The sequence below is a fragment of the Gopherus flavomarginatus genome, chromosome 7, assembly GCF_025201925.1.
Source record: "Gopherus flavomarginatus isolate rGopFla2 chromosome 7, rGopFla2.mat.asm, whole genome shotgun sequence".
NCBI classification, from domain to species: domain Eukaryota; kingdom Metazoa; phylum Chordata; order Testudines; family Testudinidae; genus Gopherus; species Gopherus flavomarginatus.
In genome coordinates, this window is record NC_066623.1 from 113923014 (window position 1) to 113940686 (window position 17673).

A 17673-nucleotide genomic window follows, 5' to 3' on the forward strand; every position below is an offset into this window, starting at 1 on the left:
TAAATCTAACACACACAGATTTCCCCCTGACTTCTTCCTCCCACCAATTCCCTGGTGAGCACAGACTCAATTCCCTGGAGTCCCCCACTAAAGAAAAACTCCAACAGGTCTTAAAAAGAAAGCTTTATGTAAAAAGAAAGAAAAAATACAGAAAAATGGTCTCTCTGTATTAAGGTGACAAATACAGGGTCAATTGCTTAAAAGAAATATGAATAAACAGCCTTATTCAAAAAGAATACAATTCAAAGCACTCCAGCAACTATAGACATGTAAATACAAAAGAAAAAAACAATAACCCCTATTGTTTTTATGATCTCTGTACTCACAACTTGGAAACAGAAGATTAGAAAGCAGGAAATAGAAATCCCCTCATAGCCGAGAGTGCAGGCAGAAGACCAAAGAACAAAGGACTCACACACAAAAAACCCTCCACCCAGAGTTGAAAAAATCCTGTTTCCTGATTGGTCCTCTGGTCAGGTGTTTCAGATACTTCTTTCCAGGTGAAAGAGACGTTAACCCTTAGCTATCTGTTTATGACAAACCTTTAATCATTTTTGTTGCTCTTCTCTGGACTTTCTCCAATTTGTTCCCATCTCTCCTGAAATGTGGCTCCCAGAACTGGAAACAATACTCCAGTTGAGGCCTAATCAGCACGGATAGAGTGGAAGAATGACTTCTCATGTCTTGCTCACAACACTCCTGCTAATACAGCCCAGAATGATGCTTGCTTGCTTTTTTTGTAACAGTGTTACACTATCGACTCATATTTAGCTTGTGATCCACTCTGACCCCCAGATCCCTTTCCGCAGTGCTTTTTCCTTGGCAGTCAGTTCCCATTTTGTATCTGTGCAACTGATTGTTCCTTCCTCAGTGGAGCACTTTGCATTTGTCCTTCTTGAATTTCATCCTATTTACTTCAGGCCATTTCTCCAGTTTATCCAGATCGTTTTGAATTTTAATCCTGTCCTCCAAAGCACTTGCAACCCCTCCCAGCTTGGTATCATCCATAGACTCTGTAAGTGTCCTCTCCGTGCCACATTATTATCTAAATCATTCAGGTGAGCCAGCTCTGGTGCCACTTGGCGTGTTGCTGTGTGACTGTGTGTGATGTCAGGGGGCCTGGCCTTTGTGTGTTACACAGGGGGCCCGGGCTGTGTGCATCGCTGTTGTGTGTTACACGGGGGTGTTGGGAGGGGTCGCCTGTGTGTGATACCATTGTTGTTGCGTGGGGGGCCTGGGCTGCGTGTGACACTGTTTGTTTTGTGTTACATTATTGGGCCCGGCCTTTGTGTGACACTTATGCTGGGGGAAGGGCAGGCTGTGTGTGACACCATTGTATGTTACGCGGGGGACCGGGCTGTATGTGATGCCATTGTGTGTTACATCAGGTGGCCCAGCCTTCGTGTGACGCTGTTGTTTATCATGCTGGGGGGAGGGCGGGCTGTGTGTGATGCTGTTGTGTGTCACATGGGGGACTTTGGGTGCCCCATGTTGTCCCAGCCCAGGAGCCCTGCAGCACTTTGTACCCATGCCATGGCCCCATATTGGTGCCGCTCGGCTGCCCGCAGGTACGAAAGCAGGGCAGCCCCGTTGGAACAGGCCTGACCCTAATGTTTGAGCACGCCGTGGGGGGAGCCATGAAATCAATGGGTGCCAGTAACTGCTACCACAGGGCTTGTCACAGGGAGGGGAGAGGAGATTCCCGGAACCCAGATACCAGGGTGATGGGCTCAGGCTAAGATCTCCTGCAATTGGGAGCCTGAGCAGTAGGGAGGGGCCCAAGCAGGACTGATCAGGGCTCCAAGCCCATGGCAGGTTGTAGGGTGGTATTGGGGAGTGTGCCCCATAGCTGGAGGTGCCCAGGTGCCAGAGTGACCCCCATGCTTCATAGTGGTTTCCAGCCCAGCGGGCAGCTCCATGGCTGTGGGCTGGGGAAGCCCCAGTATCCAGAGCCCCCAGGCTGCCGTCTGTCTGTGTTCCTGGCCCTGGCTTTCTTCGTCTGCCTGGCAGCCCCCAGCTGCGTGGAGACAGCTGGCTTCACACGGGGCCTGTCATCTGGGTGAGCCATTTCCCCCTGTCTGTGCCTGGAACAACCCTGGGATTTCTGCCCTTTATCCCAGGATCTCAAAGCACTTAGCAGACAGTATGGCACACAGCCTCGCCCCCTGCTCTGCAGGATCTTTAGTCCCATTGCTGCCAGTGGGGAAACCTGGGGCACGGGGACTAGAACCCAGGTGTTCTGACACTCTGTCCCCCCACTCCTCGCTGCCCTGCCAGGGCTGGGGATGGAATTGCAATCATCACTCCTGGGCGACTCAGCCTATAGATTTCTAAGTCGGGTGACCAGATTTTATTGGGACAGTCTCAATATTTGGGGCTTTTTGTTTAGGGGGCAGTTTGGGCGCCCTGCCATAGAAGCCCTGCTGGGTGCTCTGAGCCTCTGGGAGGTGCAGTGGGGGGCAGCCCGCTGGGAGACCCGGGTTCGCAGGCCCATCAGCTCACAATGCCCCTGAATTGGCCAGGCGGGTTGATGCTGCGGTTGGGGGCAAAGGGGGTTTGTGACGGGTGGGCAGGTTTCCTGGGAGCTCCGTTCGTGTGGCCGCCATTAGAGCGGGAGCGTCTGGGGGAGAGGGGCAGGTGCCGGGGTCCAGCCTTTGCCAGCCCTGCCTCCCGGCCAAGGCTCTTGGGTGGCTCATGTGATGAGTTGAGGGGGCTCAGCCAGGCTCCCCATAGGCCCAGAAGTTGCCATCGCCCTTGGTTCTTGCTGTCCCCTTGTCGGCAGCCTCAGCAGGGAGGCCCAGGGCTCGGTGGGTCCCAGGCTGAGCTCCTGGCTCTGCACCAGTGCTGGTTCTGGCAGGGCATGTGATAGGGGGTGCTGCCAGCCGGGGTGTGTGCGTGTGACTTCAGGACCCCCAAGGCGGTGCACTGCTGGGCTGTAGGTATGAGTGCCGGGGAGGGGGGCAGGCAGCACGAAGGGGCAGGCAAGGAGCTGAGGGGTATTGGTGGTGACAGGCCCCGTTGGCGAGAGCGGCTCTCCCTGCCCGGTTAGGTTGCATCTGGCTATGCCGTGTTCCTGATGGCGTACACAGCGGTGCACCTGGGCTCCGTATGCAATTCCACACTGCCCAGCTCCAGCCCTGTCCTGCCCTGTCCTCCAACCGACCACTTGCCCTCTCCCAGCTGGGGTGTGAATGCACTGTAGGGCTGGCTGGCTGCTGGGTGTCCACATGGCCTGCATTCTGCTCCCCAGCTTTGGGGCATGGCTCAGGGCATCCTGGGTGGCTCAGTGGCAGGTTGGGGCTAAGTCTGCCAGGCTTTGCAGCTGGCAGCAGTGTGGGCAGGACACCAGCGTCTGGATCCTCTCGCTCACTCTGCTGGAGGCAGCGAGGGGCAGTGCATTGTGGCATGAATTCAGCTCCTGGAGGCTGAGTGTAGGGGCGCTGGCTGGTTGTGGTGATCCCCCCCGTCCTGAACAGGGGGGCCCTAAAACTCTCTTGCTGCAGTGACTGCAGCGCTGGGTGTGCTGCCCTGCAAAAGCTGGGGTGGCCTCGGGTCCCCTTTCACGTCCCATCCCAGGCAGCAGCAGCCTGGGTCTGAACCCATGGATGGCAGGTGCAGACAGTGGAGCTGTGTGTAGGGCTCCGGCAGCCATGGGGACCTCCCTGCCCCTTCTGGATGTGGGGGGCTGGGGAGATCTTGGAGGGCAGGTTGCAGCCCAGCCTCTCCAGGGAGGCCCCCTGGCTCCTTGGTGGGTGGGGGCGATGGAGCAGTGGGCCTGAGGGGTGGGATGTGGTCCATAGCCCTCTCCCTGGTGCCCCTTACCCATCCATTTAGCTCCATGCTGATGCGTCCCCTGGAACTTGGGAGCCCAACACTGAGAGATGCAGGGGGACCCTGTGGTGATGCCCCAACCCCCAGGAAATACCCGCCCGCTGGGCCACACTGCTGGGCTGCGTGCCAAGGGGGGGCAACGCCTCGGCCAGCAGGGCACCAAGGGCAATGCTGCTTCAGAGACGGGCAGGGCCCCCGGCAGGGGGCCGGGTCCATCCCCTGTGCGAGGCGGGGCAGGAGACGCTCCTTTGGGAGCATTCAACATCAGGCCCTGCAGGGGGCACTTCCGGGGGTACCAATCTGCACCCCAGCTCAGAGCAGGCCTGGATGATGGCAGGTGGGTGCCATGCTGTTGCTATAGCAATCAAAGGAGAGTGCCCCTAAAGAGTAGCGTGGACTGGGCTGGCGCAGCATCAGCCCCACCTCTCTGCCCATCCGTGGGCACCTGGTCCTAGCTCCGGCTGCTGGCCTGGGCACCTGCAGGGGGAAGCTGGGGGGCAGCGTGGTCTACTGCACGCCTGCCTCATGTCCCTGGCTCTGCCTGCTGGGTGAGCTTAGCCCAGCATCTTCCCCACCAAGCCTGGGCCTAGCATTGAGACTGGAGGCTGTGGTGGGGCAGGGGGCGGGGGTGCAGCCCCTGGCACAATGGGCCCCCGAGCTCAGCTGGGCCCTCCAGCCACTGCTGGCCTGCGAGTTGTGCTGACAGAGGAAATGCCCCAGAGAGAGTTTGCTCGGGGAGGGGCAGGGGGTAGGGCCAGACCGAGCCATGGGCAGAGGGGTGGTAATTCCCCAGGCCTGGCGCGCTCAGTGGGGTGGCCTGGCTGAGTGGGAGGAGGTGCCTGGCGCTGTCAGAGAGCTGAGGATGCTGTAATTATGGGGATCGTCGGCTGCAGGGGAGGCTGCCGTGCAGACGCCGCCCTGGCCAGAGGGGTCAGCGGTTCTGTCCCAGGCGGCTGCTGGGAAAGCTGCCTGGGGGAGCTGGTGCCACACTGGGGGGCAGGGCCCCCTCAGCTTGAATGTCTCTGAAAGCAGCCGCTCCTGGCTGCGTTCCTCAGCCCATGTGGCTCTGGGCACCAGACCAGGGTGCAGCCTGTCTGCTCCTGCCCCCCGGCTGGGTACACGCCGCCCTCGCCTGGCGCACGCAGAGCAGCTGCCCATGGGGTGCGTGGCCGCGAGGGCTCCGGGTCTCCTCCCACTGCACTGGGTCCGACTGTCTGGGAGGGAATAGGGGCCCCTCCGGGAGCTGTGTTTGGAGGCTGATTGGCACCAGAACTAGCACAGCCCTGTTGGTCCCGGTGGGTCCATCCGCTGCCCGCTGTGCCGGGCCAGGCCGTGCTCGGCCAGTGATATGAGGGGTCCCTGGTTTTAACCCAGCCCTGGGTCTGGTGTGGGGTGAGGTCCATAGGGAGCTGGGCTTTTGCGGGAGCATGTTGGGGGGCGGGCTCAGGCACTGCCCCGAGGCTCCTGTGCCCGATCCTCAGCCTCATGGGTTTTCTGGGGGGCGGGGGCGGCAGGGTCTCTCCGTGTCTGGATGCTGAAGCACAAGGGGGAGTGGGAGGCTCTGCCACCCCAGGCCCTCAGGACTCAGAGGAGATTGGAACCCGACTGCTCCCCATGCAGGGCTGGGGGTGGGGGGGCTGGCTGGAACCAGAGGGGCCCTGTGCATGAGAAAGCCAAGTGCTCCTTTTGTTAATTGGAGGAAAGACGAATTTGCATAGCGCTCCTCATTAACATGCTCATTGTTGCTATCTTGCTGGCTGGCAGAGCCCCCTCCCCCCACTGCATGCTCCCCTCCCCCTGTGCAGTCCCCTCACCCCTGGGGCTACAGCAGCCAGCCAGGACTGGCATGGTGGCTCTCCCTCAGCTCAGATCTGGGGGGCCGGGGTGGGCACGCACCCCCTGTGCCAGCCAGCGAGCCTCCCATTTGAAGTGCGCTTGGCAGGCCTGGGCTTCGGCCTTGTCTTTTCATCTCGCTCCCTGGTTAATTAGGAGGTTGGAATTTGAGGCTTCCTCAGTCGCCTTTGAAGCTCTCCCGTGGCTCAGAGCGCCCTGTTCCAAATTAACACTAATTACAAGGGACGCCCCCCCAACACTTGCAGATGTGCAGTTCTTCCTGCAGTGGCAATGGGGGGTAACGACAGACGCGCCATGGAAATCCCCAGCAGCTGGATGGCCGGGGCTCGGGGGGGCAGGATCGCTGAGGGGTCCCTGGGGAGTGCATGGCAGGAGGGGCTAGACAGAAGGCCTGCACGCTCGCTAGCGGGTGCTGTCTGTCCATCCTCATAACCCCCATCTCTCTCCCCCTCCCCTTTTTCCCTCTCTCCATGCTGGGTTTCTCCTGGGTGGCTGGGCTGAGCCCGGAGCAGCTCAGTGCACCTCCTGCCTGACCTCCCAAACAGCTGGCAGTGGTTTGGATGCCTCCTCCAACACCCACGCAGCACCCCCTGCGTCTCCCTGTCCCCTTTCACAGGCACCATGGCTCCCCCGCCTTCCCTGGCATGGCCTCCTTCACAACTGCCATCCGACTGTCCCCAGCTGTTCCTGGGGCCCTGTGGGGAGGGTGGGATGGAAAAATAAAAGCATGAAAGAAATAAGTCATTAAAGGCGAAGATTCTGTTGCTTATTTGTGGTCTCGCTCTCACTGCGCTTGGCCTCCCGTGCGCTGGCTGGCAGCCAGAGCTGGCAGAGTGCTGCACTGAGCCGTAAGCTGGAGAGATGGAGCGTGGTCCCAATCCTGCTCCCTTGGCAGGGGCTGGACTGAGGCTGGGGCCCGCTGCGTGCGTTCCCTCCCAGCTCCAGGCTGCTCCCTGCTGGGAGCTGTGCCTCAGGACTGATCCATCTCGCGTTTCCAGGAGCCAAGTGGCTGCGGCCTGAAGGACTGACTGTAAACGGGGGGCCAGCAGCCGGCCAGCCTGGGGGCTGGGTGCCAGATGGGTCACTGCCTGGCTGGGTGACTGTGGCATGCCACCCCCTCCCTCAGTGTGCCCTGTCGGGTTAGATTGTGAGATCTGGGCAGGGGCATGGGCGGTGCCTGGCACAGTGGGGCCCCCGGCTGCAGGGGGGCTGTAGGTGCCACCATAATAAACAGAATGAGAAAAGGAAACCTGGACAGGCCCAGCCCTCCATGTGGTGCCCTGTCCTGGGCTGTTCCATGGGGTGGCCCTTGCCCGTTCCATGGGGTGCTCTGTTCTGCATGATGTCCTGTCCCCCGCCCGTTCCGTGGGGTGCCCCATTCTGCATGGCGTCCCAGCCCCCACCCGTTCCGTGGGATGCCTCATTCTGCATGGCATCCCGTCCCCCGCCCGTTCCGTGGGATGCCCCGTTCTGCATGGCGTCCCGTCCCCCGCCCGTTCCGTGGGATGCCCCGTTCTGCATGGCGTCCCGTCCCCCGCCCGTTCCGTGGAATGCCCGGTTCTGCATGGCGTCCCGTCCCCCTCCCGTTCCGTGGGATGCCCCGTTCTGCATGGCGTCCCGTCCCCCGCCCGTTCCGTGGGATGCCCCGTTCTGCATGGCGTCCCGTCCCCCTCCCGTTCCGTGGGGTGCCCCCTTCTGCATGGCGTCCCGTCCCACGCCTGTTCCGTGGGGTGCCCCCTTTTGCATGGCGTCCCGTCCCCCGCCCGTTCCGTGGGGTGCCCCCTTCTGCATGGCGTCCCGTCCCACGCCCGTTCCGTGGGGTGCCCCCTTTTGCATGGCGTCCCGTCCCCCGCCCGTTCCGTGGGGTGCCCCCTTCTGCATGGCGTCCCGTCCCCCGCCCGTTCCGTGGGATGCCCCCTTCTGCATGGCGTCCCGTCCCCCGCCCGTTCCGTGGGATGCCCCGTTCTGCATGGCGTCCCGTCCCCCGCCCGTTCCGTGGGATGCCCCGTTCTGCATGGCGTCCCGTCCCCCGCCCGTTCCGTGGGATGCCCCGTTCTGCATGGCGTCCCGTCCCCCGCCCGTTCCGTGGGATGCTCCCTTCTGCATGGCGTCCCGTCCCCCGCCCGTTCCGTGGGATGCCCCGTTCTGCATGGCGTCCCGTCCCCCGCCCGTTCCGTGGGATGCCCCCTTCTGCATGGCGTCCCGTCCCCCGCCCGTTCCGTGGGATGCCCCGTTCTGCATGGCGTCCCGTCCCCCGCCCGTTCCGTGGGATGCCCCGTTCTGCATGGCGTCCCGTCCCCCGCCCGTTCCGTGGGATGCCCCGTACTGCATGGCGTCCTGTCCCCTGCCTGTTCCGTGGGATGCTCCCTTCTGCATGGCATCCTGTCCCCCTCCTGTTCCATGGGGTGCTCCGTTTTGCATGGCGTCCCGTCCCAGTCTCATTCCATGAGGCATCCCTCGCCTGTTCCGTGGAGTGTCCGTGGCCTGTTCTGTGGGGTGCCCCATCCCATCCTGGGCCTGTTCTGTGGGGTGTCCCTGGCCTGTTCTGTGGGGTGCCCCATCCCATCCTGGGCCTATTCCGTGGGGTGCCCTGTTCTGCAGGGAGTCCATCCCATCCCAGGCCCGTTCTGAGGGGTGTCCTCTCCCCTCTCGGGCCTGCCATTGCTATGGTCCATTTCAGGTGGACGGGAATGTGAGGGCCCTGGCTGGTTGGGGGAAGAGCAAGAGCACTTGTGCCTTTCCCCTTTCATCACAGCACCCCCACAGCCTGCCGCCACCCCGGGGAGGAGAGTTGGTGCTGGACAGAGGGGGAGCCTTGCCCAATGTCCTGTAGCAGAGCTGGAAACGCAGCCTAAGGCTCCTGCAGAGTCACACCCGGGCGGCGCCCCTAACGCCACGTTGACACGCACCAGCAGCGTCCCACCCTCCTCCCCCAGGTGCTCTGGTGCTGGAGGGGGAGACGCTGGGAATAGCGCTGTTTGGGCCAGGGAGCCAGCGATTGCAAAGCTGTGCTTGCTGGCGCTCTCTGCGCTGGCCACACGTGTGTCCAGCTGGACCCTTGGGATGAGCGGCCATGGAAAGGGTGCGTGGAGGGGAAAGAGGCTGTGTGGTTAGCACCCTGGACCTCCGGAGAACTGGATTCAAATCCCACTTCTGCACACTGGGGGAGTCTGCAGAGGGAATACGGCAACCGGGCAGAGGCTGTGCCCAGTCGGGCTGGCTGAGCGCGCATGCATCGCGGCTGATCTGCCCCGCCTGGTGCTGGTGCCAGCTGCTTTAGAGGAAGGGGCAAGTGTCAGGTTTGCCAAACCCCCATTTTATTTCCAGAAAACACCCCCCTCCCCCTGCCATTGTGTTGAACTCCTCTTTCTCCTGAAATGATTGGCCTGGCCCCAGCTGAGATGGGAAAGGCAGCTAGAGCCGAGACATCGAGCTGCGGTTTCAGCTGGGGAATGGAAATCTCAGGGCTTCTCCAGGGAAAATGGAAGCGACCAGACCCCAGGCTATGGGGAGGGAAAAACCTGGAATGTTCTAGAAGTGCAGCAGGGTGTAGAAATGGGTCCGGTCTCTGGCAGCCGGCGAGACGGGGGTGGTCGGCGGGAGCAATTGGCCGCCTTTGGGTGGTGACCAGAGGGGAGCGAGGGGCCCGTCAGAGGAGGGGCTGGGGCTGCCTGAATCTAGGAGTTGCTGGACGGTGGGCCCAGCTGGATAAATCTGCTTTTCCGGTTTCCACTGGGTTGAATTCACAAGGTGGTTCTAAGTGTGGCACTGGTGAAAGCTGCTGGTCAATATGGCAGATGGGCTAGTGGGGAGCAGGGCCGCACGGCGGTGTGTCTCTCTGGCATGCCTGGAGCTGCAGGGAGTGGAGCGAAAACAGGTTGTTCCTCTGACGGGAGATGGGAACGGTATGGAGACGGGCCGCTCAGCAGCGCGGTGCACTGGCTGGGTGCTCACGAGGGAAAGGGCAGGAGATGAGTCCGTCGTGGTCAGATGTGCCAGAGAGCAAGGGTAGAAGGGGGAAGGCAAAGACGAGCTTGATAAGAAAGTTGCAGCCGCCTTGTGTGGGAGATCAAAGGAGCGATCTGCAGAAATGAGTCCCCTGGAGAGAAGCTCTGGCCCCGCTGCTGGATGGGGCAGGAGCAGAGACAACCCAAAAGGAAGGACCAAAACTTCTCCAGCGTGCGACAGACAGGGGCGACACGAGGAACGCTCTGGGATGGCTACAGGGGTGCAGGCCGGAGGCAGTGAGCGGCTGGAGAGCCTGCGTCTGGTGAGGAGCCAGCGTGGGCTGTGTGGGAGGGGCTGAACGTGTCCGTCCCCAGCTGCAGCCGCAGGGCTGATGGTGACATGGGCCTGGACCAATGTTCCCTCTAATTCTTTACGTCCATGTGCGGATTGAATGTTATGTGCACCAATATGGAGGCGATGTGTGGTGGGGGTGGAGCCAATGGGCTCAGGGTGCGGGAGGGGGCTCAGGGCTGGGACAGAGGGTTGGGGTGCACGGGGTGGGCTCTGGGGTGGGACCAGGGATGAGGGGTTTGAGGTGCAGGATGCCCCAGGGCTGCAGTCAGGAGAGAGGATTCCCCCAGCCCTCTCTTGCCACAGCCGTTCCGGGATAGGGGAGAGGCGCCCCTCTGAGGTCGGTGCTGGGGCCGGCAGGGAGAGGCGCCTCTCCCCGGCATGGCAGGTCGGTGCTGGGGCTGGCAGGGTTAGGCGCCTCTCCCCGGCATGGCAGGTCGGTGCTGGGGCTGGCAGGGTTAGGCGCCTCTCCCCGGCATTGCAGGTAGGTGCTGGGGCCGGCAGGGTGAGGCGCCTCTCCCCGGCATGGCAGGTCGGTGCTGGGGCCAGCAGGGAGAGGCACCTCTCCCCGGCACGGCAGGTCGGTGCTGGGGCCGGCAGGGAGAAGCGCCTCTCCCCGGCACGGCAGGTCGGTGCTGGGGCCGGCAGGATTAGGCGCCTCTCCCCGGCGCGGCAGGTCGGTGCTGCGGCCGGCAGGGATAGGCGCCTCTCCCCGGCACGGCAGGTTGGTGCTGGGGCTGGCAGGATTAGGCGCCTCTCCCCGGCGCGGCAGGTCGGTGCTGGGGCCGGCAGGGAGAAGCGCCTTTCCCCAGCGTGGCAGGTAGCTGCTGGGGTGGCAGGGAGAGGTGCCTCTCCCCAGCGTGACAGGTCGATGCTGGGGCCGGCAGGGATAGGCGCCTCTCCCCGGCGCGGCAGGTCAGTGCTGCGGCCGGCAGGGATAGGCGCCTCTCCCCGGCGCGGCAGGTCGGTGCTGGGGCCGGCGAGGACAAGCGCCTCTCCCCAGCGTGGCAGGTAGCTGCTGGGGTGGCAGGGAGAGGTGCCTCTCCCCGGCGCGGCAGGTCGGTGCTGCGGCCGGCAGGGATAGGCGCCTCTCCCCGGCGCGGCAGGTCGGTGCTGGGGCCGGCGAGGACAAGCGCCTCTCCCCAGCGTGGCAGGTAGCTGCTGGGGTGGCAGGGAGAGGTGCCTCTCCCCGGCGCGGCAGGTCGGTGCTGCGGCCGGCAGGGATAGGCGCCTCTCCCCGGCGCGGCAGGTCGGTGCTGCGGCCGGCAGGGATAGGCGCCTCTCCCCGGCGCGGCAGGTCGGTGCTGCGGCCGGCAGGGATAGGCGCCTCTCCCCGGCGCGGCAGGTCGGTGCTGGGGCCGGCAAGGAGAAGTGCCTCTCCCCAGCGTGGCAGGTAGCTGCTGGGGTGGCAGGGAGAGGTGCCTCTCCCCAGCGTGGCAGGTCGGTGCTGGGGCCGGTAGGGAGAGGCACCTCTCCCCAGCGTGGCAGGTAGCTGCTGGGGTGGCAGGGAGAGGCGCCTCTGCCCGGTGTGGCAAGTCAGCGCTGGGGAGAGGCATCTCTCCCTGCTGCAGCCCTGAGCCCCTGCGCAGGGCTTAATAGGCAGCTGTGCGGCCGCACAGCTGAGCGGAACTTAGGGGACAGCGAATGGAAAACGAAGAGGTTGTCTGAGCAGCTCCAGTGCTGCCATCCCAGCCTCTGTCTGCCTCACTGCGGAGCAAGGCCTGCCTGACGCCATCCTGAAACGCAGGCTGGTAGCTCACAAGTTCTTCCCCAGGCGCCCTCAGGCTCGACGCTGGCAAAGGAGGTTCATGTGCAGGGTCCCAGCCACCCACTGGGGTGGGCTGTGTCTCTGCAGTTTGCATCTGGCTGCCGTCACTGGACTGAAATTTGTAAGGAGCGCGAGGGAGATTGGGGTCAAACCCACAGCGCACCCCTTGCCTGCAGCAAGGGACAGGCCCAGCCGAGGCCCAGCGGCTGGCAGGTTCCTGGGCCAGTCTGACTTATCTAATGAGCAGCAAAGAAGAAGGAATTGTTGTTTGTTTGTTTCAGTGTGCAGAGGCCAGCCAGCACCAGGCCCCACCACAGAGAGGACCATTCCCTGCCCCAGAGAGCATGCAGTGGGGTACGGAAACCCCACAGCTGGTCCCAGCTAGGTGGGAAGAGCCCGTCCCTCTCGTCTCGCTCCGACGGCTCTCCCACATCTGTGTTAGCGCAGGAAGGGGGGGGTGGGTCTCGACTTGGGGCACCCCATGAGTGAGAGGAATGTGACAGCACGTTGAGAATTGAGAATCGAGTCAGTTCCCAGACATCCTGCCTAGCCAGGACAGCATCTGTCCAGGGTTTTTTTCGGGGGTCGGGTGGGTTTAGCCAAACCGCCATCATGCGCTAGGTGCTGCGAAAGCAAACACGTGTGTCCGTATTTACCGGTGGGGCGCCTTGCTCACAGGGTGCGTGCAGCGTAACCGTGCGTACAAGGCGGCTCAGGCAGGACATGCTCGGGGGGGGGAGGGTTTGTTTCCTCTTCTGTTTCTATTCTGGTGTATGCGGGAGGTGCCCCATAACGTAATGCAGTCATTGCCCAGGGTTACACAAACCCCGGGGCTTGGTAGACAGAGACTCAGCCCACTTTGTGCCACAGCAAACGCACCCTGAAAACCCTTCTAACCTTCCGTTAAAGGGAAACCAGCTAAAGCCTTTGAAATGCCAAAGATAAACTACAGCTTTTATTGTAACGCAGGCTCCATTCCCCTCCCGTCAGCCCCCTCGTCTGACCGTCGGTTTAAATGGTCTCAGAGATGGTCAGAACGGTCCCCTCAGCGGGTGTCTGGGATGCGGCTGGAGCCGATGGGGTGGCGACATCGGCCGAGTCCGTCTCTCTGTGGTCAGGACACGTCTTGGGATCAACGTGACAAAGGCGCGGGGCCCCAGGAGGCAGTGTGGGTGGCAGCTAGGACGGTGGGGCTCACTCCAGGAGCCTCTGTCTGTTTTTTATGTCTTTCCGCACCAAATCTCTTTCTTTAAGGCCCCACCAAGGGCCAGCCCAGCCCTGTCTGTCCACCAGTTAGGCCTACTATCGGATGTACCAACTTTGGCATATTAACTTCCGGCTGCACATCGCCAGTTCATTTCAGCCCAGTTCTCAGGTGAGGTCAGCTTGGCCTTTTGGATTAGACTAGGGCCATTTTTCTGTCGCCCTTTCGGACCTTTGCTCACCAGCATTGGTTATTTTAGGTTATTGTAACATCTGATGAACTTTTTACAGCTGAGCTCACAATTGGGGTAAATTTGTAGGCCCAGCAGGTCTCAGGATCCACAGAAAATCTGATCCCCCGCTGAGCTCTGGGCTGTCCTGTTGCAGGGAGTTCCACGGGTTAATCCTGCATTGTGTAAAAACATGTTCTCTAATTTCTTGCCTCCTCATTTCGTTGGATGTCCCCTCGTTCAAGTGCTCTGGGCAGAGCTGAGCTCCAGCCAGTCTCATCTCTAGGGGGCGTCCGCTGGGGGGAGCTGCCTCCGGGAGGGTCCCCAGCCACCTTGGGGGCGGCGTGTTAATTGGAGTTCTCTCGTTCTCTCCCCAGCCGGCAGCCGTGTCAGCCAGGAGCTCAGGTACACGAAAGAGAAGCTGGGGGAAGAATCCATCTACACGTCCCAAATGCTGATCCAGACCCCGAAACAGGAAGGGGAGAACGTCCTCACCCAGGAGGCGCTGGAGCTGCACCTCGAGGCGGCGCTGGCAGCCAGCAAGGTGCAAGTCTCGCTGTATGGAAAGTGAGTGTGACGCAAAAGGGCCACGGGCCATGGGGGTCCCAGGGTCTGGATTCCACTCTGCCTCCTGATGCCCCAGCCCAGTCCCCTCCTGGTGCCCTGCTCCTCCTAATGCTTCCTAATGATCTTGTCTCTCTTGATTCCCCCCCAGTGCCCAGCACCGTACAGCTCCCTCCGCCATTCTCACCTTCCTTTCATTTCTCTGCTTATTTTCCCAGATCCTGGGATTTGAACAAAATCTGCTACAAATCTGGTGTCCCCATCATTGAGAACGGCATGATCGAGCGGGTGAGGCCCTGGGACTGGATCGGCACTGCAGGACTTGCTCTGAAGTGCCCGGGAAATCACTGACGTCCTGCTGCCCAGGCCCCGCTCTGCAGGGCGGCTGGCCCCACGCACTGGTGTCACCCGCAGGGGCAGCGAGCCTGGGGCACGAGGGCGATGGGAAAAGGCTGGATTGGGTCCAGAGTTTGTCTGGCCGCAGTGCGAGATCCAGGCCTGGCCCTGCTCTGGCTGTATGCAGTACAGAGAGGCACGGGGGCAGGGTCTGGCTCTGCGTAGCGGGACAGTCCCAGGGAGGCTGCTGGAGCTGCAGAGGAGAAGGCTCTCACCCCCGCAGCAGGGAGCAGGGCTGGGGAGGTGGGGGCCGGAGCCGGCAGGGGAAGAAGCATGTGGGTGGCGGTGATAGTGCCACCGGGGATCCAGCAGTGGTTCTGATCCCTCCCCTTGTGTCGCCCCCCCCCCCAGATGATCGAGAAGCTTTTCCCCTGTGTGATCCTGACCCCGCTGGACTGCTTCTGGGACGGCGCCAAGCTGCAAGGAGGCTCCGCCTACCTCCCGTGAGTACCCTCCACCCGCTGGTCTGCGGGAGGTGCTGGGTCCCCCTTTCCCAGTGGGGTCTGCCTGCGGGCTCCCGGCTGGGCTGGCAGGGTATCGATGGGGCAGTGCACGTGACCAGCTCTGCCCAGTTACCGCTTGCCAGTTAGCTGCTGCACCAGCGCCCGGGGACCCTGGTGTGTGCGGTACCCCACTTCGGCCACCCTGCAGGAGCTGGCAGGATTCCCAGGCTAGTCAACGTAGGACTCTTCTCTCTGCCCACCCGCTGGGATCTGTGCCTGCTCAGCTCTTCGAGACTGTTTGCGTGGCCCTGACCGCCACTCCGCCAACTGTGCATGCTGCTCCCTTTACAGCCCTCCTCCAGCCTCCCGACCCTTCCTATGGCTCTCCTCTGAGTGCCCCCCAGCTTGTGAGGAGGCTCCTGGGCACTGGGCATCAAGTGCGGGGGCCTCATGTCCTAACCAGCCTCTCCCCTCTCGGTGGCCACCCCAGATCCAGGCTGTGGGAAGCCGTAGTTCCCGCCAGTAGCTGGGCACCCCATGGCGATAGTCGCTGGGCCTGTAGGCCTGACCCTGGGGGCAGGGTTACTGCCCAACAGGCTATGTGGCATCTCCATCTGCTCCTGGACTGGCCCATGGCTCATCAGAGGGCAGCAGGCCCAGTGGGGGTCGCACCCTCACTGCCTGTGGGGCCGAGCCCAGACGTGTGATCTCACCCCAGGGCAGGGCATGGTTGTGACCCTGTGTACGTGTCAGGCTGGCGGGTGATGCAGGGCCAAGGGCCTCCTGGTTATGGTGCAGGCTGTTGCCCTGGGCTGGGACACAGTGCTGTGTAGCTGAGTTGATGCTCCTCTGTGCCCAGCCCATGTGCCAGCCCTGTTGGCGCTGCCCCTGGAGGGATGGGTGGTACAGAGGCTGCGAGACCCCTAAGTATTTTACAGGCACTATTCACTATTTGAATTAAGCCTCCCAGTGAGTGAGCAGCAGAATGCAGGACTCCTGGGTTCCCAGCTCCTCAGCTGACTCCCTGAGTGACCCTGGGCAAGTTGCGGTGCTGCCCTGTGCCTCAGTTTCCCCATCTGTACATGTGGACACTGATAGCCACCCACCTCAGAGAGGGGACCAAATGTCAGCAGTCAGCGTCGCTGTCCCTGTTATCCAGACATGGAAACTGAGGTGGGGAGAGTTGGCCAAGGTTGCCTGGTGGCTCAGTGCCAGAGCTAGGAGGAGAACCCAGCTCCCAGCTGGGTGCATTAGCCGCTGGGGCTGCCCCCGCCAGGCTCCACTGCCAGATCGTGGGCCCTGACGCCTCTCTCCTGGGCTGGTCCTCAGGTTTCCCTGAGGGTGCATGGGGGGGTCTGGAGGGGAGTGGGGAACAATACTTGGCATTCTTTCTGTTTACACGGCTGTTTGTCTGCGAGGCCCTTTGTCAGCAAACGGCAGCGCCCGCATTCTCATGCTAATGCCGCCCTGAAAGCCGCCAGTTGCCCAACAAATGAAATAGTGGTGGTATTCAGCCTGCTGCCCCTCGAGAGTGGGAGGGAAGGGGGGCCTGGGGGCTTTCAAACGCTAGTAGATAAAGGGAGAGAAGGATTGTAAAACAACCTCCCCCCCAAAGCCTGGGCAACTCCCCCCACCCCCTTGACTTTGGGATGGGTGGCAAAAGGACGGGGTGCTGGCAGCAGGGGAAAATGTGGCTGGGGGGCTGTGATCTGCCATGCCGGGGGTCAGAGTCAGCCGGGAGGCCACAGCACCCTGGCTGGTAAAAGGGGATCTTGTGATCGTGCTCCAAAGCTGTCAGCGGAGCGGGGAGCAGGCAGAGCCGGGGTGGGATCACCCCTCTTCCAGGCCCAGCTCCTCACTCCTTCCTTCCTCTCTGCCCCACGCCCAGCCCCCGGGTGGGAGGGAAAGGGGATCTCTCTCCTGGTCCTGAGCGTGAGCGGGTCTCAGTGCACAGGGGCTGAACTCTCCGATCTTTTCCCCCTACCCCGGCTTCCACCTCAGCCTCTCTTCCCCCTTGCACCGTGAGGGGGAACAAAGCGCAGCCCTCGCTGGAAAAACAAAAGCGGCTGCCTTGGCTCAGTGAAGCAAGAAGCAGCAGAGAAAGGAGCTCTCCGGCAGCGGCAGCAGTGCGGTTTGGTATGTGGGAATCTCAAAGCGCGCGCCCAGTTCCGAGCCAGCCGCCGTGAATTATTGGAGGGAGTTTCTTCCCCACGCCCAGCTCTTCTCCGCCTCGTCTCGCTCCCGCTCCGGCTCCTGCCCTTCCTTTCTCCTCCCAGAGCTCGTTATTCTTTCCTTCGGTTCGTTATGAGAAAGGAGACCTCGCCCGACATGACGCAGGCCCCTGCCAGCCGGCGCGGACCATGCCATCCCTGCTTCCTGCTCTCGCGTGGGACCAGGAGGAAATACAGCGGAGGGCAGGCCAGAGCCGAGACCCAGAGACACCCTTTGCCCCATCAGGCAGCATCTGCTCAGGGACCGAAGGGCCGACGCTGTGAGCGGACAGGGCGCTCAGTGCTTGCGGGCTCGGACCCCATGCGGGTCTGTGGCCGTTTTGCGACGGACGTCCACTGCCATCTTCAGGAACTGGGAGCAGCTCCCCCACCGGGATCTCTGCCACTTCCTCGCTGGGCCTAGCCAAGGTGGTTCGGAGGCCCCTGGCTCTCCTTCCCCCCTCTCCCGGCAAGCCTGGGGATGGAGCTGTGGCATCGGGCGGGAACCAACTGCACAGCTCATGGAGCAGGAGATGGGGCCGGGGCTGCAGACTGCATCTAAAGGGGTAGCGCCGCTTTGCTGCGCCCGGCTGGTCCCGTGGGCACCAGGAAGATGAAGAGGCATTGGCATGTCCAAGGAAAGGCCGGCTCCGGATCCTCCCTGACGCGCCAGAATCCCTTGGGCCCTTCCTGCTGGAAGCTGGAGCAAGCAGATGCAGACACTGGACCCATGGTGCCCTTCTCCCGTCAGCCGGCATGGCTGGACCGACCTGCATGACCAAAGTAGCAGGAGAGTCCTTGGCACAGGAGACCCCAGCTTCTGCCAGCCCGAGATCAGGGCCATATGGTGGCTGGTGCCCATTGGCCAGGGTTAG

General features: G+C 62.2%; 1 protein-coding gene across 1 annotated transcript in view; it reads left to right on the forward strand.

The window, feature by feature from the left end:
* Positions 1-17673, forward strand: part of PTCH2 (patched 2) — a 54406-nt gene that overhangs the window by 10615 nt on the left and 26118 nt on the right. Inside the window, exons 2-4 of the mRNA XM_050961113.1 lie at positions 13563-13752; positions 13968-14037; positions 14497-14588. Coding sequence (XP_050817070.1) covers positions 13637-13752; positions 13968-14037; positions 14497-14588 — 278 coding nt within the window. The 5' untranslated portion in view covers positions 13563-13636. The remainder of the gene's footprint in view (positions 1-13562; positions 13753-13967; positions 14038-14496; positions 14589-17673) is intronic.